Source organism: Scyliorhinus torazame, chromosome 8 (assembly GCF_047496885.1).
Source record: "Scyliorhinus torazame isolate Kashiwa2021f chromosome 8, sScyTor2.1, whole genome shotgun sequence".
In the NCBI taxonomy this organism is placed as follows: Eukaryota; Metazoa; Chordata; class Chondrichthyes; order Carcharhiniformes; family Scyliorhinidae; genus Scyliorhinus; species Scyliorhinus torazame.
This window is the reverse complement of record NC_092714.1, coordinates 158,221,892-158,242,988: the sequence shown is the minus strand read 5'-3', so window position 1 is coordinate 158,242,988 and position 21,097 is coordinate 158,221,892. Positions and strand designations below refer to the sequence as shown.

General features: G+C 59.0%; 1 protein-coding gene across 4 annotated transcripts in view; it reads right to left on the bottom strand.

The window, feature by feature from the left end:
* Positions 1–21,049, bottom strand: part of phex (phosphate regulating endopeptidase homolog, X-linked) — a 691,216-nt gene extending 670,167 nt beyond the window's left edge. For all 4 annotated transcript variants that reach the window (XM_072514452.1, XM_072514453.1, XM_072514455.1 and 1 more), the window contains exons 1-2: positions 20,917–21,049; positions 20,088–20,588 (exon numbers count right to left, since the gene is read on the bottom strand). In XM_072514452.1, the coding sequence (XP_072370553.1) occupies positions 20,088–20,211 (124 nt within the window). In that variant the 5' untranslated portion in view covers positions 20,212–20,588; positions 20,917–21,049. The remainder of the gene's footprint in view (positions 1–20,087; positions 20,589–20,916) is intronic.
* Positions 21,050–21,097: the final 48 nt, after the last annotated feature.

Sequence of the window (21,097 nt, the reverse complement as noted above, 5' to 3'; positions counted from 1 at the left end):
AGCCAATCGTCACTCCATTGCCTCGAATACCATGGGCCCTTATTTTACTCAGCAGTCTCCCGTGAGGCACCTTATCAAAGGCCTTTTGGAAGTCAAGATAGATAACATCCATTGGCTCTCCTTGGTCTAACCTATTTGTTATCTCTTCAAAGAACTCTAACAGGTTTGTCAGGCACGACCTCCCCTTACTAAATCCATGCTGACTTGTCCTAATCCGACCCTGCACTTCCAAGAATTTAGAAATCTCATCCTTAACAATGGATTCTAGAATCTTGCCAACAACCGAGGTTAGGCTAATTGGCCGATAATTTTCCATCTTTTCTCTTGTTCCCTTCTTGAACAGGGGGGTTACAACAGCGATTTTCCAATCCTCTGGGACTTTCCCTGACTCCAGTGACTTTTGAAAGATCATAACTAACACCTCCACTATTTCTTCAGCTATCTCCTTTAGAACTCTAGGATGTAGCCCATCTGGGCCCGGAGATTTATCAATTTTTAGACCTTAGTTTCTCTAGCACTTTCTCCTTTGTGATGGCTACCATATTCAACTCTGCCCCCTGACTCTCCTGAATTGTTGGGATATTACTCATGTCTTCTACTGTGAAGACTGACGCAAAGTACTTATTTAGTTCCTCAGCTATTTCCTTGTCTCCCATCACTAGATTACCAGCGTCATTTTGGAGCGGCCCAATGTCTACTTTTGCCTCCCGTTTGTTTTTAATGTATTTAAAGAAACTTTTACTATCATTCCTAATGTTACTGGCGAGCCTACCTTCATATTTGATCCTCTCTTTCCTTATTTCTCTCTTTGTTATCCTCTGTTTGTTTTTGTAGCCTTCCCAATCTTCTGACTTCCCACTACTCTTTGCCACATTATAGGCTTTCTCTTTTGCTTTGATGCATTCCCTAACTTCCTTTGTCAGCCATGGCTGCCTAATCCCCCCTCTGATAACCTTTCTTTTCTTTGGGATGAACCTCTGTACTGTGTCCTCAATTACTCCCAGAAACTCCTGCCATTGCTGTTCTACTGTCTTTCCCACTAGGCTCTGCTCCCAGTCGATTTTCGTCAGTTCCTCCCTCATGCCCCTGTAGTCCTGCACACCTCTCCTCAAGGTATAAATCCTTCGCCCTCACCAGCCCCACGTCCTGTACCGACCATCCGCCTCCCCCTGCTTAAACCCATGGTTCCCACACAACAGCATCGACACCCCCTCCATCCTAAAATGTCTCCTCAACTGGTTCCACACCCTGATCATAGACTGCACCACTGGGCTCACCGTATCCCTCTCCAGCGGAAGCGAGGCCATCACCATGGACCCCCTACTGGACGCTTCATCCAACCTAACCCACTCTAACCCCTCCCCCTCCCACCACCGTCTCACCTTCTCCACGTTCGCCACCCAGTAGTAATGCAGCAGGTATGGGAATGCCAGCCCCCATTTCTACCTCCATAACAGGACCCTCTTTACCCTTGGTACCTTCCCCGTCCAAATAAACTCCGAGATCGCTGCTACCAATTTCCGGAAAAAAGCTTTAGGGATAAAGATCGGAAGGATCTGGAATAAAAACAGGAACCTTGGCAGCGCATTCATCTTAACCACCTGGACCCTCCCTGCCAATGTCAGGTGCAGCGTATCCCACCTCGGAACATCCCCCTACGCTTCTCCATCAGCATGGTCAGATTCCATTTGTGCATCATCACCAGGTACCTGAACCTGTCCCTGGCTACCCTAAATGGCAACGGCCCCAGGTTGGCTCCCAAACCCGCCGCATTCACCGGAACACCTCACTCTTCCCAACGTTTAACCTATATCCCGGCCATCGCCAAGGCCTCTATCGCCAGCGCATTCCCCTGTGCAACCCAAGCACTGCAAACGCATCTGATTTGTCCGTACACTAGCCACCGGTGCCACATATAACAGATGCACCCACGCCACAAACTTCAGGCCAAACAGATACCTCCACTCCATCTGATTGACAGCCTTCTCCGCACCCATGGAGTCCATGACCTCCGGTACCCGCCCCGCCGATGGGTTCATAATCACATTTAACAGCCTCCTAATGTTACTGGAGAGCTGCCTGCCCTTTACGAAACCCATCTGAACCTCAGTGACCACCCCCGGAACACACCCCTCAATCCTCCCCGCCACTAACTGATGTGTTGGGTGCTCTGGATCCGTGGAACACATACAGGCCACCAACACTTAAAATAGTGCAACACTATTTTATTAAGTTAGAAACTGTTGAACATACTTTCACTGTGGGTTAACACGATGTTAGATTAAACTAAAGACCTATGCCTGTCCGAACCAGTCTATGCACTCAGGACATGGTGAGGATCTGTGCTGTAAACTGTAAGCTCTGTCCTTGTAGGAGGCTGCATCTCGAATGAGCGGGAACTCTGATGCCCCCTGTCTTTATAGTGAGTGTGCTCTAACTGGTGATTGGCTGCGGTGCTGTGTGTGTTGATTGGTCTTGCTGTGTGTCCATCAGTGTGTGTGTATCGGCACCATGATATACTGGTGTATATTATGACACTAACTTGGCCAATAACAGTGATATGGGCCCAGATGACCCAGGTCCTTCCCCTTTTTCGGGATTAACGTAATCGATGCCTGTGTCAGTGTCTCTGGCAGCTCCCCCTTCTCCAGCGCATCACTAAACATCCCCGTAAATGTGGTGCCAATTCCGTCGCAAACTCCTTATCGAACTCCGCCAGGTAACCGTCCGGCCCCGGGGCCTTTCCTGATTTTACCCTTTTTATACTATCCATTTCCTCTCTCAATCCTAACAGCTCTTCCAGCGCCTGCCTCGTCCCTTCATCCAGCTTTTAGAATTCCAGCCCATCCGAAAACCACCCTGTATCACCTTCCTCACCACCCGTATCAGCCCGATACAACTTTTCATAGTACTCCCTGAACGCCTCGTATTTCCTCCCCTGCTTCGACACTACCTCCCCCTTCCCTATCTGTATCCTCAGGACGCAGCCTGCTTCCATAACTGATGGGCTAGCATATGGCTCGCCTTCGGGCATCACGGTAGCACAGTGATTAGCACAGTTGCTTCACAGCTCCAGGGTCCCAGGTTCGATTCCGGCTTGGGTCACTGTCTGTGCGGAGTCTGCACATCCTCCGTGTGTGCGTGGGTTTCCTCCGGGTGCTCCGGTTTCCTCCCACAGTCCAAAGATGTGCGGGTTAGGTGGATTGGCCATTCTAAATTGGCCTTAGTGTCCAATAAGGTTGGGTGGGGTTACTGGGTTACCGCACATACTCCTCCCCCACCTCCTGTCCCTGTGCGTTGTGAATGAGGCAACCTCCTCGTGAACCATCGTCTTCAACGCCTCATAAACCGTGACCACCTACACCTTCCTATTTTGATTTAACTCCACATAATCTTTGGTCACTGACCACATTTTATCACAGAACCCCTTATCCGCCAAAAGCCCCGAATCCAGTCTCGAACTCAGCCTGACCTCCAGCCAGTGCGGCGCATGATCTGTGACCACGATTCTTGCGTACTCTGTCCCCACCAACACTGCTCGACTCACCACAAAAAAAGTCACTTCTGCGGTACACCTTATACAGATGCGGGAAGAGGGAGTACTCCCCCCCGGGTTACTAAACCTCCACTGGTCCACCGTTCCCATGCGTTCCACAAACCCTCCTAACTCCTTCGCCATCCTCAACCTTCCCATTGACTTGGGGCTCGACTGATCCACCCTCAGTTCCAACACAGTTAAACTCACTCCCCATTATCAATTGTGCTTGTCGAGATCTGGGATCACTCCCAGCAACCTCTTCACAAATGTCACATTGTCCCAATTCGTGCAAATACATTCACTGACAACACCGGCATCAAATCCAGCGACCCGCCCATTATCCTGTACCTCTCCGCCCAGGTCCAGCACTTCTTTGGCCCCTACAAACCCCAACCTTATGCGCATCAAGGTCGCCACCCCTCCCCACGACTTTGAGTCCAACCCTGAGTGAAATATCTGGCCCACCCATCCCTTCCTCAACCTGGCCTGATCCTTCACTCGGAGAAAGCAGGTGATGTCCTGCAGAAAAACCACCCCCGCCTTCAAACTCTTCAGGTGCACAAAGACCCGAGACCTCTTAATCGGCTCGTTCAATCCCTGGATATTCCACGTTACAAATCTTACAGGAGGCTTATGCCTCCACTCCCCTCTATCGTCCGTCATCATCCCCTTCTGATTCTACCTCTTTCAAGTTCGCCCTGAACTGGGCCCATCCAACATGGCCCCCTTCTCCACCCATGACCACAGTCAATCTCCAACACTGTTTTTTCCCTCTCCAACCACCCCACCGCCCCGCCGAACCACCACTCCCTGGCCTGAATGGGCCCGGTGCTGCTCAGATGTCCCAGGTCGCGTGGTGCCACACTGTTCTGCCCTCAACCCATCAGATGCGGCAGGAGTGGGGGAGGAGGTCTGAGGCGCTGTGGTGTTCCGGCACGGGCTCCATCACCTCCTCCTCCCTCGGGGTTCCCAATGGCCCCTGTGCTACTCCATGGGACGGGGATGCGAGTGGAGCTAACCCCTGAGGCTCTCCCGCCAGCTGGCGCTGTCAGTCATGGAAGCCCACGCCCATCCCCACCAGGGTCTCAATACTCACAGCACAGCACAGGGAGTAGACCACATCCTTCTGCAACTGTGCCACCACCTTCTTGTTCTGTGCCACGCCAGCCAACATCCCAGCAAGGCCCCCGATGCCCTCAGCTGTGGCCCGCTCTGACTGAGCCAGGCTCTGGAGCGCCCCTGCAATGTCCAGGTGGCCCTGGTACATGGCTGCCTGAGAGAGGGCAGACCTGTCATGGGCCTCGGCCACCACCCACACAGAGGGGAGGGGTGTGTGGGGGTGGAGGAAGGGTATGTGTGGGTGGGGCTGGAGGGGTGTGTGGGGCTGGGGAGGGGTGTGTGGGGCTGGGGGTGGAGGGGTGTGTTGGGATGGGGAGGCGTGTGTGAGGGTGGGGGAGGGATGTGTGGGAAGTGGGGGATGGGTTTGTGGGGAGTGAGTGAGGGATGTGTGGGAGTGGGGAGGGGGTGGAGGGGTGTATGGGGGTGGGAGAGAGGTGTGTGGGTGTGGGGGAGGGATGTGTGTGGGTGGAGGGGTGTATGGGGGTGGAGGGGGTGCTGGAGTGTGGGGGGGAGGGGGGATGTGGGGAGGGGGTGGAGGTGAGTGGGAGTTGGGGGACGGGTGTGTGGGGGTGGGGGAGGAGTGTGTGGGAGTGGATGGAGTGGTGGAGGGGTGTGTGGGGGTGGAGAGGTGTGTGCGGGGGTGGGGGAGAGGTATGTGGGGTGGATGGGGTGATGGAGATGGGGAGGGGGTGGGGAGGGGTGGAGGGGTGTGTGGGGCTGGTGGAGAGGTGTGTGCGGGGGTGGGGGAGAGGTATGTGGGGTGGATAGGGTGATGGAGGTGGGGAGGGGGTGGGGAGGGGTGGAGGGGTGTGTGGGGCTGGGGGAGGGATGTGCGTGGGGGTGGGGGAGGGTTGTGTGGGGGTGGTGGGTGTGGATGAGGGGTGTGTGGGGGTGGGAGGGGTGTGTGGGGGTGGGAGGGGTGTGTGGGGCGAGGAGGAAGGGTGTGTGGGGGTGGGGGAGGTCTATGTAGTTGTGTGTGGGGGTGGGGAGAGGTGTGTGGGATTGGGGGTGGAGGGGTGTGTGGGGGTGGGGGTGGGGGAGGGGTGTGTGAGGCTGGGTGTGGAGGGATCTGTGGGGCTGGGGGAGGGGTGTGTGGGGAGTGATGGAGGGTGTGTGGGGGTGGGGAGGGGTATGTGGGGGGTGGGGAGGGGGGGTGGGGGTGGGGAGGGATGTGTGGGGGTTGGGGTGGGATGTGTGGGGGTGGGGAGGGGTATGTGGGGGTGGGGAGGGGTATGTGGGGGTGGGGAGGGGTATGTGGGGGTGGGAGGGGTATGTGGGGGTGGGAGGGGTATGTGGGGGTGGGGAGGGCTGTGTGGGGGTGGGGAGGGGTGTGTGGGGGTGGGGAGGGGTGTGTGGGGCGAGGAGGAAGGGTGTGTGGGGGTGGGGGAGGGGTGTGTGGTGGTGTGGAGGTGTGTGTGGGGGAGGTGTGTGGGGAGGTGTGTGGGGTTGGGGAGGGGTGTGTGTCGAGGTGGGTGAGGGGAGTGTGGGGTGTGGTAGTATGTATTGGGGGTCATGTGGGACTGGAAGCCCTAATGTCATTGGCTGACAGATCCCGGGTCCTGGTTGGCCGTTGACCTCAAGCTCCGCGCTGAAGGCGGAGTATAAGAAGCCGGTGTCTTCCCCCGCAGGCCAGTTTACTATCGGGCTGCTGGGGAACAGACACGCTTAATAAAGCCTCATCGACTTCACTATATTCATCTCATGGAGTCTTTGTGCGCTACAATTTATTAAGCGTGCCTAAAAAGGACTATGGAGCTCAGGATCATTCCAGAATGCCTGAGGATCAGCCCCCACGCAGTGAATGCGGCAGCAGCCTTCAAACACTGGCAGACTTGCTTCGAGGCCTACCTCAGAACGACCACCGGCCGAGTCTCAGACGAACAAAAACTGCAGGTCCTGCACTCGAGGGTGAGCACGGAGATTTTCACCCTCATTGAAGACACCGCCGATTTCCAGACGGCGTTCACAGCACTGCGAAGTCTCTACGTTCGCCCAGTTAACCAAATCTACGCTCGCTACCAGCTCGCGACGAGACGGCAAGCTCCCGGAGAATCGATGGACGAGTTCTACGCCGCGCTGCTGATTTTGGGACGAGCCTGCAGCTGCCCGTCGGTGAACGCAAACGAACACACGGACATGTTAATGCGCGACGCTTTTGTGGCAGGTATGCAATCCTCCCAAATCCGCCAAAGACTTCTAGAAAAAGAGTCGCTAGGACTCTCAGAGGCACGGGCCCTAGCAGCCTCCCTAGACGTGGCCGCGCGTAATACCCGCGCCTACGGCCCCGACCGCGCGGCAGGCCATTGGGCCCCGTACGTACCCGTCGCGGCAAACCCCCTACCCACCCCCCCCCGGACACCCCACAGGCTTGCGCGGTCCAAACGCCGAGTCGCACCGGGGGCGCCCGCTGTTATTTCTGCGGCCAGGCGAAACACCCCCGACAGCGCTGTCCGGCCCGCGCAGCCATCTGCAAAAGCTGCAGGACAAAGGGCCATTATGCGGTGGTGTGCCGATCCCACGAGGTCGCCGCCGTCCCGGGGCCACAGGGAGCCCTACAGGCAGTCTATGCCTCCCAACCCCCCCAGCACGCCATGTGCGACCGGCAGGCGCAGCCGCTCTGGGTCCCGACCACCGTGGTCCCGGGAGAACTGGGAGCCCTGCACGCCGCCTACGCTCCCCAACCCCCCTTCCCGCAGCCCACGTATGACCCGCCGCCGGCGCTACCGCTTTGGGTCCCGGCCAACATTCCCCACGGAGAGGAGGGGGTTTTTCGCGTCCCTAACGCCACCCTCACCCCCGTCCCGCGCCCCACGCCTGACCTGCCGGCGCCGCCGACTTGGGCCCCGACCACCGCTGTCCCCGGTGAGGGAGCTCCGCGCGGTCCTAGCGCTCGCGGTCCTAGCGCTCGCGGTCCTAGTGCTCGCGGTGAGGGAGCTCCGCGCGGTCCTAGCGCTCGCGGTCCTAGCGCTCGCAGTGAGGGAGCTCCGCGCGGTCCTAGCGCTCGCGGTCCTAGCGCTCCCCAGACCCCCCAGCACACCATGTGCGACCCGCAGACGCCGCCATTTTGGGTCCCGGCCACCACGAGGGGAGGAAGGGCGCCGCCATCTTGGACCACCCCAGACCTGTACGACGCATGGGGGCGACCATTTTGTCCACCCCCGCCGCCATCTTGTGACCCCCCAGCCACGTGCGATGTATGGGGGCGGCCATTTTGTCCATCCCCGACGCCATCTTGGACGGCAACAACGGACCCCACTCCGTACAGTCACAAGGGACTGCCACATCTGCGTGGAATGCAAGCCGCATTTTTTTCATGCCAGATGGAGCGCACCTGATTAAGGCTTCCCGCCCCTTTGAACACCTCAGTCTCGATTTCAAAGGGCCCCTCCCCTCCACCGACCGCAACGCATATTTTCTTAATGTAGTGGACGAATACTCCCGCTTCCCTTTTGCCATTCCCTGCTCCGACATGACCGCGGCCACAGTCATTAAAGCCCTGAACAGCATCTTCACACTGTTCGGTTACCCCGCATACGTCCACAGCGACAGGGGGTCCTCTTTCATGAGTGACGAGCTGCGCCAGTTCCTGCTCAGCAAGGGCATAGCCTCAAGCAGGACGACCAGCTACAACCCCCGGGGGAACGGGCAAGTAGAAAGGGAGAACGGCACGGTCTGGAAGGCCGTCCTACTGGCCCTACGGTCCAGGGATCTCCCAGTTTCACGGTGGCAGGAGGTCCTCCCGGACGCTCTCCACTCCATCCGGTCGTTATTATGTACGAGCACTAATCAAACGCCGCACGAGCGTCTCCTTGTCTTCCCTAGGAGGTCCTCCTCTGGAACGTCGCTGCCGACCTGGCTGGCGGCCCCAGGACCCATCCTGCTCCGAAAGCATGTGCGGGCACATAAGGCGGACCCGTTGGTCGAAAGGGTTCACCTCCTCCACGCAAACCCCCAGTACGCCTACGTGGAGTACCCCGACGGCCGACAGGACACGGTCTCCCTGCGAGATCTGGCGCCCGCCGGCAACACGCACACCCCCCCGACACCATCAACCCAACCGCCCCCCTTCCTGCCGCCGCCGCACCCCGCGACCGCCCCCTTCCCAGGAGGATCAGTCCCCCTCCCCTTTGCACCGACAGCTGAAACCGTACGGCTCCTGGAGGCGACAACACTGGTACAAGCACCACCACCACCGCCGGGGCCGAGGCGATCGACACGGATGACCAGACCGCCCGACCGACTCGTGGCGTCGATGTAAAACAAAGATGGACTGTTCAAAGAACATTTTGTTTTTTTTCTATACCCTCTGTAAATAGTTGCAACAGGACGGAACTGTCCAATACTGTACTACCATGTGAATGTTCTATCCTCCCAGGACCAGCCCTGTAAACCCTTACCACCATACGAAGCATCACCCCGCCGGGTTCATTTTTGACAAGGGGTGAATGTGGTAGTATGTATTGGGGGTCATGTGGGACTGGAAGCCCTAATGTCATTGGCTGACAGATCCCGGGTCCTGGTTGTCCATTGACCTCAAGCTCCGCCCGGAAGGCGAAGTATAAGAAGCCGGTGTCTTCCCCCGCAGGCCAGTTTACTATCGGGCTGCTGGGGAACAGACACGCTTAATAAAGACTCATCGACTTCACTATATTCGTCTCATGGAGTCTTTGTGCACTACATGGGGCGAGGAGGAAGGGTGTGTGGGGGTGGGGGAGGGGTGTGTGGTGGTGTGGAGGTGTGTGTGGGGGAGGTGTGTGGGGTTGGGGGAGGGGTATGTGTCGAGGTGGGTGAGGGGAGTGTGGGGATGGGGCTGGAGGGGTGTGTGGGGAGTGGGGGAGGGCTCCGTGGGGCTGGGGGAGGGCTGTGCGTGGAGGTGAGAGGGGGGGTGGAGGTGTGTGTGGGGGTGGGGGTGCAGGGGTGTGTGGGGGTAGGGGAGGATGTGTGGGTGTGTGGGGGAGGGGTGAGTGGGGGTGGGGTATGTGGGGGTGGAGGGGGTGGTGGACGGGTATGTGGGGGTGTGGAGGGGTGTGTGGGGGTGAGAAGGGGGTGCAGGTGAGTGTGGGGCTGGGGAGGGGTGAGTGTGGGGGTGACAGAGGGGTGTGTGGGGGTGGGGGTGGAGGGGTGCGTGGGGGTGTGGGAGGGGTGTGTGGGGCAGGGGTAGAGGGGTGCGTGGGGGTGGGGGAGGGATGTGTGGCGGTGGGAAGGGGGTGGAGGGATGATGGGGGTGGGGGAGGTGTGTATGTGGAAGTGGGGGAGGGGTTTCTGGGGGTGGGGCTGGAGGGGTGTGCAGGGGTGGGGGAGGGGTTGTGTGGGGCTGGGGGTGGAGGGGTGTGTGGGAGTGGGGAGGGGTGTGTGGGGGTGGGAGGGGTGTGTTGGGGCGGGGGAGGGTTGTGTGGGAGGGGGAGAGGTGTGTGGGAGGGTATGTGGGGGTGCGGGAGGGGTGTGTCGGGGCGGGGTGGGGTTGTGTGGGGGTGGGAGGGCTATGTAGTTGTGTGTGGGGGTGGGGAGAGGTGTGTGGGATTGGGGGTGGAGGGGTGTGTGGGGGTGAGGGAGGGGTGTGTGGGCTGGGTGTGGAGGGATCTGTGGGGGAGGGGTGTGTGGGGAGTGATGGAGGGATGTGTGGGGGTGGGGAGGGGTATGTGAGGGATGGGGAGGGGTGTGTGGGGGTGGGGAGGGATGTGTGGGGGTTGGGGAGGGATGTGTGGGGGTGGGGAGGGGTATGTGGGGGTGGGGAGGGGTATGTGGGGGTGGGGAGGGGTGTGTAGGGGTGGGGTGGGGTGGGGTGTGTGGGGGTGGGGAGGGGTGTGTGGGGGTGGGGAGGGGTGTGTGGGGGTGGGGAGGGGTGTGTGGGGGTGGGGAGGGGTGTGTGGGGGTGGGGAGGGGTGTGTGGGGGTGGGGAGGGGTGTGTGGGGGTGGGGAGGGGTGTGTGGGGGTGGGGAGGGGTGTATGGGGGCGGGGAGGGGTGTGTGGGGGTGGGGAGGGGTGTGTGGGGGTGGGGAGAGGTGTGTGTCAAGGTGGGTGAGGGGAGTGTGGGGGTAGGGCTGGAGGGGTGTGTGTGGGTGGAGGGGTGTGTGGGGGTGGGGGAGGGGTGTGTGTCGAGGTGGGTGAGGGGAGTGTGGGGATGGGGCTGGAAGGGTGTGTGGGGGTGGGGAGGGGTGAGTGGGGGGCGGGTAGGCATGTGTGGAGGTGGGGGAGGGGTGTGTTGGGTGGGGGAGGGGTGTGTGGGTGTTGGGGAGAGGTGTGTGGGGTTGGGGGAGGGGTGTGTGTCGAGGTGGGTGAGGGGAGTGTGGGGGTAGGGCTGGAGGGGTGTGTGTGGGTGGAGGGGTGTGTGGGGGTGGGGGAGGGGTGTGTGTCGAGGTGGGGGAGGGGTGTGTTGGGTGGGGAGGGGTGCGTGGTGGTGGGGAGGGGTGGTGGGGGTGGAGGGGTGTGTGGGGTTGGTGGGGGTGGAGGTGGTGTGGTGGAGAAGGCGGGGCGTGGGGATGGAGGGATGTGTGGGGGGTGGGTTTGGGGGAGGGATGTGTGTGGTTGGTGGGCGTTGGGGGTGAGGGAGGGGGGGGTGTGGTTGGTGGGCGTGATGGGGGTGGGGTGGGGAGGGGTGTGTGGGGCTGGGGGTGGAGGGGTGTGTGGGGCTGGGGGTGGAGGGGTGTGTGGGGCTGGCGGAGGGGTGTGTGGGGGTGGGGGAGTGGTGTGTGGGGGTGGGGAGGGGTGTGTAGGGGTGGGGAGGGGTGTGTGGGGGTGGGGAGGGGTGTATGGGGGCGGGGAGGGGTGTGTGGGGGTGGGGAGGGGTGTGTGGGGGTGGGGAGGGGTGTATGGGGGCGGGGAGGGGTGTGTGGGGGTGGGGAGGGGTGTGTGGGGGTGGGGAGAGGTGTGTGTCAAGGTGGGTGAGGGGAGTGTGGGGGTAGGGCTGGAGGGGTGTGTGTGGGTGGAGGGGTGTGTGGGGGTGGGGGAGGGGTGTGTGTCGAGGTGGGTGAGGGGAGTGTGGGGATGGGGCTGGAAGGGTGTGTGGGGGTGGGGAGGGGTGAGTGGGGGTCGGGGAGGCGTGTGTGGAGGTGGGGGAGGGGTGTGTTGGGTGGGGAGGGGTGTGTGGGTGTTGGGGAGAGGTGTGTGGGGTTGGGGAGGGGTGTGTGTCGAGGTGGGTGAGGGGAGTGTGGGGGTAGGGCTGGAGGGGTGTGTGTGGGTGGAGGGGTGTGTGGGGGTGGGGGAGGGGTGTGTGTCGAAGTGGGGGAGGGGTGTGTTGGGTGGGGAGGGGTGTGTGGTGGTGGGGAGGGGTGTGTGGGGGTGGTGGGGGTGGAGGGGTGTGTGGGGTTGGTGGGGGTGGAGGTGGTGTGGTGGAGAAGGCGGGGCGTGGGGATGGAGGGATGTGTGGGGGGGTGGGTTTGGGGGAGGGATGTGTGTGGTTGGTGGGCGTTGGGGGTGGGGGAGGGGGTGTGTGTTTGGTGGGCGTGATGGGGGTGGGGAGGGGTGTGTGGGGCTGGGGGTGGAGGGGTGTGTGGGGCTGGGGGTGGAGGGGTGTGTGGGGCTGGCGGAGGGGTGTGTGGGGGTGGGGGAGTGGTGTGTGGGGGTGGGGAGGGGTGTGTAGGGGTGGGGAGGGGTGTGTGGGGGTGGGGAGCGGTGTATGGGGGCGGGGAGGGGTGTGTGGGGGTGGGGAGGGGTGTGTGGGGGTGGGGAGAGGTGTGTGTCGAGGTGGGTGAGGGGAGTATGGGGGTAGGGCTGGAGGGGTGTGTGTGGGTGGAGGGGTGTGTGGGGGTGGGGGAGGGGTGTGTGTCGAGGTGGGTGAGGGGAGTGTGGGGATGGGGCTGGAAGGGTGTGTGGGGGTGGGGAGGGGTGAGTGGGGGTCGGGGAGGCGTGTGTGGAGGTGGGGGAGGGGTGTGTTGGGTGGGGGAGGGGTGTGTGGGTGTTGGGGAGAGGTGTGTGGGGTTGGGGGAGGGGTGTGTGTCGAGGTGGGTGAGGGGAGTGTGGGGGTAGGGCTGGAGGGGTGTGTGTGGGTGGAGGGGTGTGTGGGGGTGGGGGAGGGTTGTGTGTCGAGGTGGGGGAGGGGTGTGTTGGGTGGGGAGGGGTGTGTGGTGGTGGGGAAGGGTGGAGGTGGTGTGGTGGAGAAGGCGGGGCGTGGGGATGGAGGTATGTGTGGCGGGGTGGGTTTGGGGGAGGGATGTGTGTGGTTGGTGGGCGTTGGGGGTGGGGGAGGGGTGTGTGTGGTTGGTGGGCGTGATGGGGGTGGGGAGGGGTGTGTGGGGCTGGGGGTGGAGGGGTGTGTGGGGCTGGCGGAGGGGTGTGTGGGGGTGGGGGAGTGGTGTGTGGGGCTGGGGGTGGAGGTGTGTGGGGGTAGAGGGGGTGGAGGTGCGTGGGGCTGGGGGAGGGGTGTGTGGGGGTGGGGAAGGGGTGTGTAGGGGTGGGGTGGGGTGTGTGGGGGTGGGGGTGGAGCGGTGTGTGGAGGTGGAGGAGGAGTGTGTGGGGGTGGTGAAGTGGTATGTGGTGGAAGGGTGTGTGGGGGTAGAGGGGGTGGAGGTGTGTGTGGGGGTGGGGGAGGGGTGTGTGGGGGTGGGGGAGGGGTGTGTGGGGGGTGGAGATGTGTGTGAGGGTGGTGGAGGGGTAAGGGGGTGGAGAGGTAGGTGGGGGTGGAGGGGGTGGAGGGATTGTGGTTGAGAAGGCGTGGTGTGTGGTGGTGGGTTGTGTGGGCGTGGGTGGAGGGGTGTGTGGGTGTGGCAGGGTGTGTGGAGGTGGGGGTGTGTGTGGGTGGGGTGGAGGGGTGTGTGGGAGTGAGCGTGGAGGGGTGTGTGGGGGTGGGGGTGGGGGTGGAGGGGGTGGTGGCACATATGCCATGAGGAACCACAACTCAGCGGGGCCTCACTTGCTCGCTGGATGCCGAACCCCCCGAGTGACTCCGCTCTCCCATCGATCGGGTCCAGTGCCCGCTGCTCTGCTGCGGTGAGGGGCTGCAGGTCCGGCAGTCCCCTCTGGTCTTTTTTGTCTCCCGCTGGTTGTGGACTAACTCCTATTGGGGGAGGGGGGCGAGTGGGCAGAGGACAGGAAACGTACTGTTCGGCAATCCAACACATGCAACACTGGGGGTGGGTAGCTGGTGGTCTTCATGACCAGGGCACCCGGCCATGGCGGCCGTTATGGGTGCTGGCATGTGGGGCAGGGTGGGAGTTTGGTCGCACATCGAGTGGGGGAGGAGGGTTGCGGATGTGTGGGTATGGGTTTAGTGCCAGGGGCACAGTGTTGCCTCCTTACCCTGGCTGCCCTGAGGAGGTCGTGCAGTGTCTTATGGCACTGCTCCCAATTGTGCCCAGGCCCAGTGCACGACAGCGGGTGGCAGCCTCCTCCCAGTGTTCCATGTGGCACTGGTGCTAGCCTATTAACGGTTGATGAATTGCTCTGGGGCCAGCACCAATTTTCTTGTCGTAGAACATCACCAATTCAAGTGTCAACACTTAGGGCTGGATTTGCCAATTGCCGACGCTGAAATCGCATTCAGTGATTGGCCAGAGAATCCGTTTTGACGTTGAAATCAGGAGCGGCACCATTTTTCAGATGCTCCGGCTCCTCAAAACCGGCACCATCGCCGACTACGCCGCACGCCGTTTCGACGACCTGAAGACGTCACCGAAAGGACATCCCCCGATGCTCCGCCCCCGATGGACCGACTTCCCGACGGCGTAGGTCACTTGTGGTCTGAGGTTGTGTCAACGTCGCAGACTGTGTCCAGCGCCGCCACAATCGAGTGGGGAGCCATTCCGCTGGCCGGGGGGGGCTTCAGTGGGGGCTGGGGGGACTGGTGGGGGGTGGTCCGGGGGTGGCGAGGTAACCCACAAGAGGACACTCTCTGGCAGGCCGGGTCAGCGCATGACAGGCACCATGTTGTACGGCGTGACCGCCGTGCGCATAAGCAGCCTCCGGTCCAGCAATTTTCCATCTGTATCTGCAGGTAAAGCCGGCTGCTAGCTCCCCACCGGGCGGAGCATCGGTGCGGGGGCGGCTCCAACCTTTTGGTTGTAAGACCAGACACATGCCCCTGACATAGCCTCAAAATCGGAGAATCCAGCCCTTAGTCTCAGAAAGGAGAATCCTGCCCAGTATCTCTGACAGCGCAGCATTGCCGCACTATTGCACTGGGATTGGCAATTCTGATTTTCATCTTCAAGTCATGGAGTGGGATTGACCCCCCCGCACTTTATGGCAGAGTGCTGTCAACTGGCACTCAGTGTGCATCGCTCTTTGTGGATGTTGCATTTCTAGACCCATAGATATCTTAGCCCAGAAGAAGATCAGTTCAGCTCTTCATCCACTGGTGTTGGACACCAACCATCGATATGATCGCATTTCCCATGTCAATCCAAATTTATCCTTTTCAAATATTTATTCAATTTAATTTTAAGTGATGTTGGTCATTTACAACAGTGAGATTATCTAAAGCTAATTTACAGTGCTATTCGGCCCATCCAGTCTGCACCAACCCTCCAAAGGAGCATCTTAACAAACCCATTCCCCTGCCCCATTCCCATAACCCACCTAACCTGCACATCTTTGGACTGTGGGAGGAAACCGGAGCACCCGGAGAAAACCCATGTAGACACGGGGAGAACGTGCAGACTCCACACAGACAGTGACCCAGCGGAGAATCGAACTCTTCTCCTTTGCACTGGAGGCAGTAGTGCTAACCACTGTGCCACCAGGTTATACATTTTATTTATCTCGGAACCATGCAGAGATAATATTAGTTCCTAAGCCTGCAACAGTTTTATTTACAGGAATTTTAAAATCTCTCTGCAACCACAGAATGTCTGCACCCATACTTACAGCTCAGGGGCGAAACGGCGCGATGTCCGCCGACTGGCGCCCAAAACGGCGCCAATCAGACGGGCATCGTGCCGCCCCAAAGGTGCGGAATGCTCCGCATCTTTGGGGGCCGAACCCCAACATTGAGGGGCTAGGCGACGCCGGAGGAATTTCCGCCCCGCCAGCTGGCGGAAACGGCCTTTGTTGCCCCGCCAGCTGGCGCGGAAATGACATCCCCGGGCGGCGCATGCACGGGAGGGTCAGCGGCCGCTGACAGTTTCCCACACATGCGCAGTGGAGGGAGTCTCTTCCGCCTCCGCCATGGTGGAGACCGTGGCGGGGCAGAAGGGAAAGAGTGCCCCCACGGCACAGGCCCGCCCGCAGATCGGTGGGCCCCGATCGCGGGCCAGGCCACCGTGGGACCCCAGGACCCCGGAGCCCGCCCATGCCGCCTTGTCCCGCCGTTCAAAAGGTGGTTTAATCCACGCCGGCGGGACAGGCAATTTATCAGCGGGGCTTCGGCCCATCCGGGCCGGAGAATCGAGCAGGGGGGCCTGCCAACTGGCGCGGCCCGATTCCCGCCCCCGCTGAATATCCGGTGCCGGAGACTTCGGCAACCGGCGGGGGCGGGATTCACGGCAGGGGGGTCGGAGAATGACGCCCCAGATTCCTGGTCTTCCTGTGTTGTCTATTTACTTTACGTCTGAGTCAACACCCAGGTTCAACCAATCAAGCACAGTGAACACACATCAGTTAACAGACTCGTGTAATCAAACATAGGGTAACTTTAGTTAAGTTTGACTCTGTTGGCTGGACAGCTTTATGATGCAGAGTGAGTGAGGCCAGCAGTGCGAGTTCAATTCCCATACTGGCTGAGGTTATTCATGAAGGACCCACCTTCTCAACCTTGCCCCTTGCCTGAGGTGTGGTGATCCTCAGGTTAAATCACCATCAGTCAGCTGTCCCCCGACAAAGGGGAAAGCTGCATATGGTCATCTGGGACTATAAAAACTCTACCTTCCTTCAATTAAATCATTGAGCACAACAGCAAGTGACACCATTTCCTTGACCTTTCACATAGACGCAGAAGTAATGCCAGTATTTCTGATGCTAGATCTCTGTTATCCTCAGCATGATCACAAACGTATCTACGTTTCAAGTTAACATGGAGAAAGCAATCAGCTTTCTACAGCAGCCCGCATTGTACAGGGGGAATCCTGCAGTGAACAGTATCATAGGGACCAGATCTGTGATCCATAACCCATTGACTGTGCCATCTACCTGGAGAACATCAAGCGCAGTGAGCAGAGGAGGGGCACAGACTTGTGGAGGGAAGGGCAAGAGTGGGCAGGGCTGGGCCACAGTGGTGGAGGGAAGGGTGAGAGTGGGCAGGGCTGGGGCACAGTGGTGGAGGGAAGGGTGAGAGTGGGCAGGGGAGGAGCACAGAGTGGTGGAGCGAAGGGTGAGAGTGGGCAGGGGAGGAGCACAGAGTGGTGGAGGGAAAGGTGAAAGTGGGCAGGGCTGGGGCACAGTGGTGGAGGGAAGGGTGAGAGTGGCAGGGGAGGAGCACAGAGTGGTGGAGGGAAGGGTGAGAGTGGGCAGGGGAGGTGCACAGAGTGGTGGAGGGAAGGATGAGAGTGGGCAGGGGAGGGGCACAGTTGTGGAGGGAAGGGTGAGAGTGGGCAGGGGAGGAGCACAGAGTGGTGGAGGGAAGGGTGAGAGTGGGCAAGGGAGGAGCACAGAGTGGTGGAGGGAAGGATGAGAGTGGGCAGGGGAGGAGCACAGTTGTGGAGGGAAGGGTGAGAGTGGGCAGGGGAGGAGCACAGAGTGGTGGAGGGAAGGGTGAGAGTGGGCAGGGGAGGAGCACAGAGTGGTGGAGGGAAGGATGAGAGTGGGCAGGGGAGGGGCACAGTTGTGGAGGGAATTGTGAGAGTGGGCAGGGGAGAGGCACAGTGGTGGAGGGAAGGGTGAGAGTGGGCAGGGGAGGGGCACAGACTTGTGGAGGGAAGAGTGAGAGTGGGCAGGGGAGGGGCACAGTTGTGGAGGGAATTGTGAGAGTGGGCAGGGGAGGGGCACAGAGTGGTGGAGGGAAGGATGAGAGTGGGCAGTGGAGGGGCACAATGATAGAGGGAAGGGTCAGAATGGGCAGGGGAGGGGCACAATGATGGAGGGAAAGGTGAGAATGGGCAGGGGAGGGGCACAGTTGTGGAGGGAATTGTGAGAGTGGGCAGGGGAGGGGCACAGAGTGGTGGAGGGAAAGGTGAGAATGGGCAGGGGAGGGGCACAGACTTGTGGAGGGAAGAGTGAGAGTGGGCAGGGGAGGGGCACAGAGTGGTGGAGGGAAAGGTGAGAATGGGCAGGGGAGGGGCACAGTTGTGGAGGGAATTGTGAGAATGGGCAGGGGAGGGGCACAATGATGGAGGGAAGGGCGAGAGTGGGCAGGGGAGAGGTACGGAGTGACCGCTCCGATGAGTAATATGAGGGGCCACAAGAAGTGATGACAGTTTTGCTCTGACTGGGACTGGCACCTGATGCAACCTTGTAGTGTAAACACTGGGATAAATGCTGTTGGCAAAGGAGCCATGTGTGAATGGCAGTCTATTGTTAATACATAAAAAGGCCAATAAATGTCAAGTATGAAGAGATATGTCAGGACATGTCTGAATCCTCAGAACTTTCACACAGATCACGGGCTGGATTCTCTGGAAGCAGGGGATCAGCCCCCCCCCACCCCAACCAAAGGACATCTGCACTGTGACCTTTGGAACCTCCCGGGTTCTCTGCCTCTTCCAGGGTGGAGGACTCACCAGTGACCCCCACCCCTGTGGATCGTCCACTGTCTTCTCCTGATGAGGCTGGCAGCGCTGCCTGCCTCTGCCACCACCTCCCAGGCGCTGGCCAGGAGGGCGAGCTTGAGTCCACGGCCCACCCTGAGGAAGAGGGTATCCCTCCTCTCCTCACTAGAGGAGCTGTGGGCCCATCTCGGACTCTCGACCTCGGGGGGGGTAAGGTCTTCTCATTATTGGTAAGAATTTCTAGATTGGTACATTAATTGCCCATTAAAATCACTGTAGGAAGTTAGGGGGTGCAATTCTCCCATCGGGAGACTAAGTCCCGACGCCGGAGTGAAAACCGGAGTGTTTCACTCCAGCGTCGGAGGTCGCTCCCAGCCCACTATTCTCCCGCCCCCGGGGGGGCTAGTAGCAGCGTCACGTCATTTACGTGCGCCGGGCCTTGGCGCCACGTAAAAGCGGCGCCGTGTAAATGACGTCAACCGCGCATGCTCGGTTGCCGTCCTCCCCGCAAGAAGATGGCGGATCGATCTTGCGGGGCAGCAGAGGAAAGGAGGTCCTCCTTCAGAGAGGCCGGCCCACCAATCGGTGGGCACCGGGCGTGGGCCAGACCCCTCTTGAGGCTGCCCCCGGTGCAGGAATCCCCTCCCCCCCCCCCCCCCCCACAGGCCGCCCCCCAGCGTTCCCGCGCTGTTCCCGCCAGCAGCGACCAGGTGTGGATGGCGCGGCGGGAAGCCGTCGTGTTAGGCAGGCCGCTCGGCGCATCTGGGCCGGAGAATCGCCGCTCGCCCGTTACAAATGGCGAGCGGCGATTCTCCGAGCGGCCAGCCGTGATTCTCGCCACGGCGGTTTGGGGGGGTGGGAGAATCGCGTGCGGGTGCCGGGGCGGCGTGGCGGGACTCGCGTGGCGCCCCGCCGATTCTCCCACCCGGCGTTAGGGGGGAGAATTCCACCCAGGACTCCTGAACAAGACAGTTGTGTGAAACCCATACAAAACACACATTCAGCCTCAACTTAAGTGTTTTGTCCAACTCCGGGCACCACAGTTTAAGAAAAATGTGATGGTATTGGAAGGAGCTCTGAAAGAAATTACTAAAATGTTTCCTGGGGTGAGGAACTTCAATTACAAGGATAGACTGGAGAAATTTAGTTTGTTTTCCATGGTGAAGTGAAAGTTGATGTGCGATTTGATCGAGGTGTTCAATATAAGGGAGCTGAACAGAGCAGATAGGGAGTAACTGCTCCCGTTGGTAAAAGACTGGAATGTACTGTCTGAGAGTGTGGTGGAGACTGGGTCACACAGCGAGTGGTTAGGATCTGGAATGCACTATCTGAAAGTGCGGTAGAGGCTGGTTCACACAGCGAGTGGATAGGATCTGGACTGGACTGTCTGAGAGTGTGGTGGAGACTGGGTCACACAGCGAGCGGTTAGGATCTGGAATGCACTATCTGAAAGTGCGGTAGAGGCTGGTTCACACAGCGAGTGGATAGGATCTGGACTGGACTGTCTGAGAGTGTGGTGGAGTCTCTGCCATTCAGAGCTTTCAAAAAGAAATTGGATTTTTTATCTTAGTGGAAAAAGTGCAGGATTACCACAAAGTGTGGAGAAATGAGTTGCTCTGGCAGATGATGGGTGGAATGGCCTCCCACTGCTCTGTATCCATTTGATAATTTTCACCACACTTTGATTTACCCAATTGTATTCCCCACCCCCAGTGCTGCTCTAACTCACATACACAAAAATAATCAGATCTCAGTGTCATTCTAATCCAACTGTGAAACATTAGAATAGAAACTTCGAGCAGTTTACAGGCTAGAGTGTTCAAACATGCACTGTCAGCCTGTTAAAAACTACTTACCGAGTGCCAGCAAAATGCTGAGAATCAGAGTTGCAGCCACAAACACGAAGAGGGCTACTTTCAGCAGCCTGTTCTGCCATCTCTCTGTCACAGGTTTCGCACTCTCCAACACCTCCATTTCCATGTTGTCTGAAATTGGCAGCCTCCTGACACACACACACCGCTCCCTGAAGCCTGCCCTGTCCTCCGCAGTTCAAACACAATCTTCTGCTTCAGGGTGAGAATAGTGGCTGTACACAAAACGTCCTCTCACTCAGAGAAAGAACAGTGTCTGCTCTCCCTCCCCTGAATGCCACTTGGGAGATTGTCGATCTCTGTTTATGTATAGCCACCAAGTTTGGCTGCTGGTGAAGACAGCAGAGAGATTTATTAAACTGGACTGCATCTGCCCCAGCCCGACAGCAGCAAATCCGAACGCAGTTTGCAACTTTCAAACAATGAAACAGCAGATACAAATCAGTGCCGCAGCTGCTCTCCAACTTCCTACAGACATTGGGCAATCTGTAATGTTCATAATAAAAAGCAACATTAATGCAGAATTGCACCATTTACATTACAATATCAGAAAGAGATTGAACTATTTCCAGTGAGGGATTCTTTTAATTCTTCAATGAGTTACCTTACATTTTATAACTGGTCTGTGCCTATTTTCCTTCCCAGATTTCAGAATCAGATGGACTATTTTTAATCTTTCAACACATTCGCACTCAGAGGCATCCTCTGTCCCAGCCCTGGATATATTAAACCCAGGGCTCGCTGTCCTTATTCAATTACAAGTTCATTTAACACCTGCCTCTAAAGTTCACCAGCGATTTCTGACAGTACTCACTTTGTTCCACAATAATCATTTCCCCAAAACAACTGGAAAAAAAGGCACCAATGCCTCAGAAATCAACAGCTCTTCACTGAGACAGTACCAGGTTTCTCCATTCCAGCTCCTCACTGAGACAGTACGAGGTTTCTCCATTCCAGCTCTTCACTGAGACAGTACCAGGTTTCTACATTCCAGC